This window comes from Canis aureus, chromosome 22 (assembly GCF_053574225.1).
Source record: "Canis aureus isolate CA01 chromosome 22, VMU_Caureus_v.1.0, whole genome shotgun sequence".
Lineage (NCBI taxonomy): Eukaryota > Metazoa > Chordata > Mammalia > Carnivora > Canidae > Canis > Canis aureus.
The window spans coordinates 22,203,735-22,213,690 of NC_135632.1; the positions used below are offsets into that span (position 1 = coordinate 22,203,735).

The 9,956-nt window shown below is 43.1% G+C and overlaps 1 protein-coding gene across 3 annotated transcripts in view; it reads left to right on the forward strand.

Moving 5' to 3' along the window:
• LOC144293881 (uncharacterized) overlaps positions 1 to 4,622 on the forward strand; it is a 14,345-nt gene extending 9,723 nt beyond the window's left edge. For all 3 annotated transcript variants that reach the window (XM_077865115.1, XM_077865116.1, XM_077865114.1), the window contains one exon: positions 3,867 to 4,622. Coding sequence is in view for 1 of the 3 variants with exons in the window: in XM_077865114.1 (XP_077721240.1) it covers positions 3,867 to 3,970 (104 nt within the window). In the remaining 2 variants the exon portion in view is untranslated. The remainder of the gene's footprint in view (positions 1 to 3,866) is intronic.
• Positions 4,623 to 9,956: the final 5,334 nt, after the last annotated feature.

Consider the following 9,956-nt stretch of genomic DNA (forward strand, 5'->3'; position numbering starts at 1 on the left):
ATTTGGAAGGAATGCAAATTCTCAACAGGAGGGGAATGGTGTGTAAACTAATATTGGAAAAATATACGGCCATTTAATAGGACACCGAGTGGCTCATTTGGTTAAGAGTCTGACTCTTGGTTTCTGCTCAGGTCCCTCTCAGGATCATGAGAAGGAGCCCTGTGTTGGACTCTGTGCTCAGCAGGGAGTCGGCTTGAGATTCCTCTCCCTCTCCCTCTGCCCCTCCCCTGATTTCTCTCTCTCAAATAAATAAATAAATCTTTAAAAATATATATGTATATGGCTATTTGATAGGAAGGTCTGAAGGCTTTACAGCAACATGTAGAGACCACATATGGGGTCACATTAAGTGGAGTGTAGACCACCATCTGAGCCCAGAGACATGGTATAGGGAGGTGAGGTAATAACAATGACATGGATCTTGTAGCTGGATAGACCAGACTGGGCGTTCAATTTCCATTTCCCCCACTCATGAGCTGTGTGATCATCTGCTAGTTACTGAACTTCTCTGGGCTTTCACTTCTTTGTTTAGTTGTAAATAATAATATAAGCTGGATTGTCTTGAGTATTAGATAATGCATATAAAAGTGCCAGACAGAAATCAAATTAGAAACTTAATAAATACTAGTTCTCTTCCTCTTCTCCAAGTTGCGTGTGTGTGCATGTGCATATTTTTACTTTCATAAAAATATCTGAAGAAAATAATAACAAGATTAAAAACTTTGTTATTTTCCTCACTGTCTCAGTCATCTACTGCTATGTAACAGACTGGCCTAAAACTTAGTGGCTTTTTAAAAATATATATATTTTATTTATTTATTCATGAGAGACACAGAGACATAGGCAGAGGGAGAAGTAGGCTCCCTGTGGGATTCCAGGACCCCAGGATTCCAGAACTCAATTCCAGGACCCCGGGATCACAACCTGAGCCAAAGGCAGATGCTCAACCACTGAGCCACCCAGGTGTACCCTGAACTTAGTAGCTTTAACAACAACCCTTTTACTGTATCTCACACTTGTCACAAAAGTCAGGAATCTGCAAATCTCAGCCAGGCGGTTCTTCTGCTCCATGTGGCATGAACTGAGGCATTAGATCAGTGGCGATGGAGCTGGTCTGAAGGGTCAAGACAGCATCCTTATTCACTGGTCTAATGCTGTGATGAAGCCAACCACAAGGGTGTGTGCCCAGCTGGAGCCACTACTGGCCAGTGGGGATGAATCACAGGAAGAGAAATTGCAATATGCAGATGTGCAAAGCTGTGAGAGCCCAGAGCTAGTACTTCAAAATGAGAAGGTGCTTTCGAGTATAGAAAGAAAGAGAGCTTGCATCTGTTTGGGAGATTCTGAAAAGGTCTTTGTATGTACCTCAAGGGGTACGGAAGAGTTCTGGCCACGCTGGGATGGAAGGCATCTTAGAGGAAATAAAGAAGCCCCAGCCAAAGAACCAGTGAGGCAAAATCTGGGACCTGTTTGAAGATGAAGGAATAGATAAATTTGGAATGAAGCATAGTCACTGGTGCTGAGTTTGGATAAGCCATGCCATGAAGGACTTTTGAATGCCAGGGGAGGCGAACCGAGATCTATTTTATTTGGTAGCAGAGAGTAGGTCTCAGTTGCCTGAGTGAAAACCTCACATGCTTAGAAGGCTCAGGCAGGGAAGATAAATGAGTCAAGTGGTCTAGGTATAAAAATAATCAGCTTGGAGGCAGCCATACTCAGCTTTGGCTCACAGTTGCCACTTGGGGGATATGGAGCCACTTGGCCAGAACTTTCGATTTTCCAAAAGAAGCAAAAACACAGGAAGTCTTCAGTGGAATGTCTCCTTTTGAAAATGTTAACTAACTTAAACACTGTGTGCAGGCTAAACAAAACCCGTCTACAGGCCTGTGGGTGGCCATTATTCCAAAGGCACTCTGCTTAGTTGTTTGTAGGGCTGAGCTGTGGTGTGGAAGAGTGGCTGGGGCAGAGGCAGCAGAAGAAAGATGAGGAAAAACCCGGCCAGAGAATCTAGCTGCTTTGTCTCTCCTTCTGTCCTGACAGAGAAATCTGAGGGAGTTTATCACTGAGGTGTTTACATGGTTTCGGGGGTTTTATTTTTGCCTTTTTGAATCTTTTCTACCCTAGTTTAGTTTTCCAGGGAATTTTGGATTGGACCTAGCAGTTGGTTCTTTTTGGGCTTTCTGAAAACTCTTATAGAACCCATCTCCTTTCAACGGTTATTACTTTGGTCCAAGGGTGAGGTCTAGTATAAGCATTCTGCGTGTGTGTGTGTGTGTGTGTGTGTGTGTGTGTGTAAGAGAGAGAGAGGAAGAGTGTGTTCTTCTGAAGGATTTTCTCAAGAAAAAATAGTATATCTTCTGGACTGACCTTTCTGAACCAGCACCAGCTATAATGGAAACAGAATTCTTTGCCTGCCATAGTCTTCGGGTGGGCCACTGAATGAACTCATAATCTTGACTGACTACCTTGGATCCAGAGATTATTAGCAAACCATGATAGAGGAGACTGTTCCACTACATTATATCTGTGTGTTGGGATAAGGGGTTACATATAGGAAAATTATATTAGAGTCAGCAGAGCTAGGGAAGGTTTTATTTTCTAGGTGACCTTGGTCTGGTCACCTCACCTCTCTGTATCTCGGTTACCTCATCCATAAAATACAGCCAGAAACACTGACTTCCCAGGTATTGTGAGGGTTCAGTGAGATAATGGATGAAGAAGTGCCTGGCACCTAGTTATGCTAAATCATAGAGGAGACAATGAAGGTATCCAAGCTAAGGAGATGTGGATTTAAATCTTGACTCCATTACTTATAATAACAGTTACATGAGTTCAGTCCTTACTATGTGTCAGGCTCTGTGCAGTATCTTTTAAAATTTTTGTGACAACTCAGCATGGATGGAGGCACAATTATTATTATCCTCACTTCACAAATGAAGAAACAGAGGTGCAGAGAGGTTAAGTAACTTGCCCAAGGCCTCCCTCCCAGCCAAGTGGGGAAGCCAGGCTATCTGATTCCAGAGCCTACCTTTTCTAGCTATGTGAGTTAGGATAAGCCCTGTAATCTTTCTGATCCTGTTTCTACAGCTATAAAATTAGGAAATCTTTTTGAAGATTAGGAATAATGTATATAAAATATCTATCATAGCAAATGCCTGGCATTTAATGGATATTATCTGTTTTTACTAAATGCTCAATGTTATGGTTTTACTTGTGCTCCCTCAAAGATGTTGAAGTCCTAACTCCCAGTACCTGTAAATATGACCTTACTTGGGAATGGGGTCCTTGCAGATGATGAGCTTAAGATGGGGTCAATTAGGGTGGGAAATTTGTTTTTTCAAAGATTTTATTTATTTACTTATGAGAGACACAGAAAGAGAGAGAGAGAGAGAGAGAGAGAGAGAGAGAGGCAGAGACACAGTCAGAGGGAGAAGCAGGCTTCATGCAGGGAGCCTGATGTGGGACTCGATCCTGGGTCTCCAGGATCTCACCCTGGCCTGAAGGCGGCACTAAACCGCTGAGCCACCCGGGCTGCCCTAGGGTGGGAAATTTGGACACAGAGACAGACACACAGGGAGCATGCCATGTGGACAGGAGATCGAGGTGATGTACCAAGAAGCTGAGAAATGCCAAAGATTGCCAGCAAACCATCAGAGGCTAAAAGAGAGGCATGGGATAGATTCTCCCTCACAGCCCCAGAAGGAACCAAACCTGCTGACACTTTAAATTTTGGACTTTTGATTCCAGAACTGTAAAAGAATAGTTTTCTGTTATTTTAAGCCATGCAGTTTGTGGTACTTGGTTATGGCAGCTTCAGAAAACTAATAGCTCAGCACATGTTACTTGTATCTTTATCTACTTTACAGGTGCCTCTGGGTGGACACAACAGCCTGCCCAAGCATGTTGGGTGCCCTGCACGTGTGCATCCCGCGGCCTGCTTAGAGACAGAGTCCATGTAACCCCATATTAGACTGGAAATGGAGCCAAGATCAGCTTTTCCGGGGCCCACCTGCCTTTTGTGCTCCCCTGGACTATTTTCCCACTGCTCCTAGGCTACCCTGGGCAGAGAAAAAGGTGCTGGTGAATAAAATGGCCCTTCCAAGTGAATTAATCACATTCAAAAGGTGAAATCTTAAATACCTTGGTGCCTTGTTGGAAAAGATTTGAGGTCAAGTCTCCCAGATCCCCACACACCACCTGTCTGCCCTGCAGACCATGTGCCCCATGCACTGTTTTCTGCACACAGATATTGATGTTGTCAGAGATCAAGGGATACTTTCTAGCAGAGGAGGCTGTTTAAGCAGCCCTGCAAGTACCTCAGGCCTTCTGGGAAATCAGGATGGCCTCAGAGAGCATTTGGAAATGGAGAGGTGGGAGGACCTTGTGAGCCCAAGGGATTCATTGTTAACGCCTGGAAGACAATTAGAATTGGAATGAGCTTCCCAGCAGCAAGCAGTGGCCCTGCCCAGTGCAGTTCTTCAGGAACTCTAGAGGCAAAATTCCCTCAGGTTGATTTTCAGGAAAGGAAAGGAAATCCCAGACAGAAAGATCATCATAGCTGTTTAAAACAGAGTGGAAAGGGAGACAGAACATGAAAGACTCCTAACTCTGGGAAATGAACTAGGGGGTGGTGGAAGGGGAGGTGGGCGGGGGGTGGGGGTGACTGGGTGATAGGCACTGAGGTGGGCCACTTGACCGGATGAGCACTGGGTGTTATTCTCTGTGTTGGCAAATTGAATACCAATAAAAAATAAATTTATACAAAAAATAATAATAAAATAAAACAGAGTGGAGTACATGAACATGTCCCCTGTTTCTGTTACCTATTTGGGTGTTACAGACCACCTGTATAAATTATCTACTGATGTTTAACAAATCACTCCAAATTTAGCATATCTTAAAATAACAAGTATTTATTATCTTATACAGTTTCTGGGGTTCGGGAATTTGGGATCAACTTACCTGGGTGGTTCTGGATGAGGGTCTTTTACAAGGTTGTAGTCAAGTGGTCAGCTGAGGCTCTAGTCATTTGAAGGCTTGACTGGGGCTGGAGGATCTGTTTTCAAGATGGTGTATGAAGCTATGGGCAGGAGGGCTCAATTTCTAGCTTGCTGTTGTCCAAAGGCCTAAGCTTATTACAACAAGAGTGTAGGGTGGTCAACCATCCTGGTTTGCTCAGGACTGAGGGGGTTCTTAGAATAAGACTCTCAGTTAAAAGTCCTGGGTGACCTGGCAACAAGTTGGGCATCTTATGTAGGTTTCTTTCCATGGGGCTGCTCACAACACGAAGAGTGATCTGAGAGAGTGACCAAGACAGAAACAAGGTCTTTTATAATCTAATCTTCGAAGTAACATAACATACACATCTGCTGTATTCTGTTTGTCACACTGACCAGCCCTGGTACAACGTACAAAGGAACTATACAAGTGTGTGAATATTAGAAGGTGGGGATCATTGGAGCCATCTGGCAGGCTGGCTACCACATTATCCCCAAACAGTGGTTTAAAACAACCACTATTTTAGTACCTATCATGAGTCTGTGGGTTAACAGTGCTCAGCTTGGTGGTTCTTCGGCCCCATATATTGTTGTTTGGAGCTGAAGTCAGCTGGGGCTTAGCTGGGCTGGAATTCCAAATGACTCATTCACATGGCTGGCAGTCGGTGCTGGCTATTGGCTAGGACCTCAGCTGAGGCTGCCAACTGGAGTCTTGTTTCTCCTCCACAAGGGTTGGGCTGGGTTCTAAGAGGGAATATCCCAAGAACAAGCATGTAAGAGGAAGAAACAGAAGCTACCAGTCTTCCTAAATCTTGAGATCAGAAATCCTCAAATGTGCTGTTATTGACCAAAGCAGCCACAGGGATAACTCAGACTTTAAGAAAAGGGGAACTAAACACTATTTTTTTTAAAGTAATCTCTATGCCCAACATGGGGCTTTAACTCATGACTCTGAGATCAAGACTTGCATGCTCTACTGACTGAGCCAGCCAAGTGCTCCCAAACATTATTTGATGTGAGAAATAGCATATGCTTATAGGGAGAGGAAGAATTATTAGGGACTATCCTATTCCCTAAAGATTGTACTTTTGGGTCTCTCACTGGGCAATATACAAAATTCTCAGAGGTGGAGAGGTATGTCAAGCACTTTCAAATTCCTTAATTTATGGGACATCTGGGTGGTTCAATGGTTGAACGCCTGCCTTTGGCTCAGATTGTGATCCTGGGGTCCTAAGATCCAGTCCTGCATCAGGCTCCCTGCAGGTAGCCTGCTTCTCCTTCTGCCTATGTCTCTGCCTCTGTCTGTGTGTCTCTCATGAATACATAAATAAATAAAATCTTAACAACAACAACAAAAAATTCCTTGATCTATAATGCTGGCTTAATTTTTTAAAATATTTTTTAATTAAAAAATTATACAAGTAACTGCGTTATGATCTTCATTATTAAAAAATTAGAATATACAGAAAAGCACAACAGCAAAAAAACCCTGTAATTCTAATACCTAAGAACAATACTGTATAATTTTAGTACATAGCATCCTAGAATTTATTCTATGCAAATATAATTTAAGTTTACAAAAATAGAACTATTTTGTACCTATTTTGGAACCTGCCATTTTCACTTAAAGCTGCACTGTGAACATCTTTCTGTGACAGTTAATATAAAACCACATCGGTTAAAGCATTGTGGAGTGTTTCATTGTATATCTACCAATCAAGATTCTTGATTGCAACAACAGCAACCAAGTCTGGTTAACTGAATCAGCAGAAGAGGAATTTTATGAAAGAGTATAGATAGACGACAGAATCGCCTATATGTTAGTTTAGTGTTCTTTTAGCTATTATAGTATAGCAATTCATAAAACTTAGTGGAATAAAACAATTGCTGTTTTAATATGCTCATATAGTATGTGGGTCAGGAATTCTAACAGGATACAGCAGGGATGATGTCACAATGTCTGGGACTGCAGCTGGGGAAATTCAAACTAAGAGATGAAAAGTTGGTGTGAGGAGGGGGTAATGGAATCATCTTGAAGCTGCTTCATTCACATGTTGGAGATTTGGCTGAGTTGACTTGAACCCTGGGCTAAGCTAAAAGTTTCAGGGTTCTTTTTTTTTTTTTTAAGATTTATTTATTTTGAGAAAGAGAAAGAGAGAGAGAGCACTTGTGCGTGCACATGAGAATAAGGGGAGGGGCAGAGGGAGAGGAGAGAGCATCTCAAGCAAACTCCACACTGAGTGCAGAGCCCGACATGGGGCTCCATCTCACAACCCTGAGATCATGACCCGAGCCAAAATCAAGAATTAGATGCTCAACCAACTGAGCCACCCAGGTGCCCCATGAACTAGAACTTTTGAGCTGAGTGCCTATACATGGCCTCTGTATATGGCTTAGGCATCCTCACTATGTGGCAGCCTCTGGGTATTCTGACTTCTTACAGGGTGGCTCAGTGCTCCAGGAGCTAGTGTTCTAGTAAGCAGGGAGAAGGCTATGTGGCCTTTCATGACCTAGCCTTGGGAGTCACTTTCACTACAGTCCTTTGATCCAAGTGGTCACAATCCTGCCCTGAGGAGACAAGATAGACTCTACCTCTCAGTGGAAGGAATGTGGTCATGTTCTAAAGTCACCATAACTAGTATAAGCTAAGCTGCTATAACATAAAAAACCCAACTTAGAGTGGCTTAGTGAATCCAAGTTTATTTTTCTCATATATAACAGTTCAAGGTTGAGTTGTCTTGGTCAGTGAGGCAGCTCTGTTCCACCGGACAGACACCTATATGTCACTGGAATCTAGGCTCCACTGCCAACATGGCCATCCCGAGAATCACTAACTGTGCCTGTGCCTTTGTGGGCCAAGCATCCAGCAGGAGCATCTTGCTAGCCACACTCCGCTTACATGCCTTCCAGGGAGCAGGAGTGGGCTTGTCTGCCTTCCTCTTGCCTCTGCAGCAGACAGCAGGGGGTTTTATTTCCTCCTCTTAGAGTTTCTCCCTAAGATGAAGGATGATCAGTTGTTAGATGCCCTGAGAGCAAATAATATCCAGTAGAATATAAATGTTATCATCTCTCATTCCCTAATGATAGACATTTAATTTGATAGCATGTTATTTAACATGTTATTCACACTGTTGCAAGGAACATTTTCCTACAAATATTTTCAAATATTTGTAAGATTTTTTCCCCTTTCAAATAAATTCCAAAATAATTCCATGTCATAGTTTCTGATCTCTGCATCTGAACCTGCAGGATCCCGTTAAAGAGATCAACCTCCCCCCTTTTCTTCAAATGAGAGGTGGCAGCTGAGGAATTTGGATAAGCCTGGGAGGAAAAAGTAGAGATATCCAGCATGTACTATCCAGCGTGTCCTAGGATTGGGTGTTGGCATGCCCATGATCATAACTCACTCTTGTGTTTGGAGCACTGTGTGAAGAGCTTTATACACACCACCTCAGTCTTCACATCATTCTGATGAGAAAGGCATTATCTTCATGTAGAAGTTTAGGTTCTAGGAGATTAAATGATTTATCCAAGGCCTTAGGGCTAGAGTTGAATCCCAAATCAGTGCTTTATGTATTTATTTACTTAAAAGATTTTATTTGAGAGAGAGAGAGAAAGAGACTGCACATAAGCAGAGGGAGGGCAGAGGGAGGAGAAGCAGACTTCCCACTGAGCAGGGAGTCCAATGTGGGGCTCAATCCCAGGACCCTGAGATCATGACCTGAAGGAAGACACTTAACTGACTGAGCCACCCAGGTGGCCCCCAAATCAATGCTTTAAACCACTTCCTCCTTCTTGGAACACTTGATCTTAGGCTATACCTTCTTGTAGCCCAGCTGCCGTATTGTGGGAAGTCCAAGTCGCAGGAAGAGGCCATGTATAGGACATTTCAGCCAGAAGGCCCAGCTAAGCTCCTGGCTGACAGCCAGTATTAGTTCCTAGCCATGCGAGTGAGCCAGCTTGGAATCTTCAACCCAGTTGAGCCCCCAGATGGCTGTAGCCTCAACAAACAGCAGAAGGAGCAGAACTGCTCAATTGAGCTTAGTTAATCCAAAGACCAGTGAGGACTAATAAACTGGTTGTTGTGCTAAGTCACTAAGTTTTGGCAAGTTTTGTTACATAGCAATGGATAACCAAAACAGTGGGGACCTACTCATTCTTGGAGGAGTCCCAGCAGAGCCTGAAGAGAGGGTTTCTACTCTGGGGGTATAAATGAAATAGGGGACTTTTGATGAAACTTGATGAGTTCATTGCTCTAGATTGGGTCTGTATATAACAGTTTTCCTTGCCCCAGCCAGGGAAAACCTCATTGAGTCACAAGGCTGGGAGAAGCTATGTGTGAATGAGTTAACAGAAATCTGGGCAAGATTCCCAAAGTAAATAATGTTGATTCTCAGCACAAGGAAGGCATTGCTTAACACTGCTAAAACTTGCATAAATAGTCATTGCTTTATGACTGATCTGCTATATTTTCAAATTTCAAAAAAGTAACCATAATAACCATCATTAAAAAAAATAACAGCACTTGGAAATGCTTAAACATTGCGCACAGTTTCTGAGCGGCATAAGAGGGTCCTTATCCTTTGAAACTTCACAGTCCTGTGGGAAGGAGGTGGTGCCAATATGACCTGTGGGTAGCCCCAGCTGGCACTTGAATCCCCAAGGAAAATCCAATGTCTCTCTTTCTCACTTTAAGTGCAAAAGAGGAAACTCATCACATTTTAGCAAGATGGTTGCTTTCTGGCCTCATCTACTTAAGCATCTACCCTCAGATCCCGTGCCTCTCAGCCCCTTCCTATCCAGTGGTTCTCAGATGTGGGGGGATCAAATTCATTGGAAGTATATAAAAAAATTAAAATTCCAGGGTTCCTCTGAAAAAGATTCCCATTCTGTAAGTCTGGGGCAGGATCCTAGAGTTTTCATTTTAACGAGAACCAGATGATTCTTGCACAGATGGGT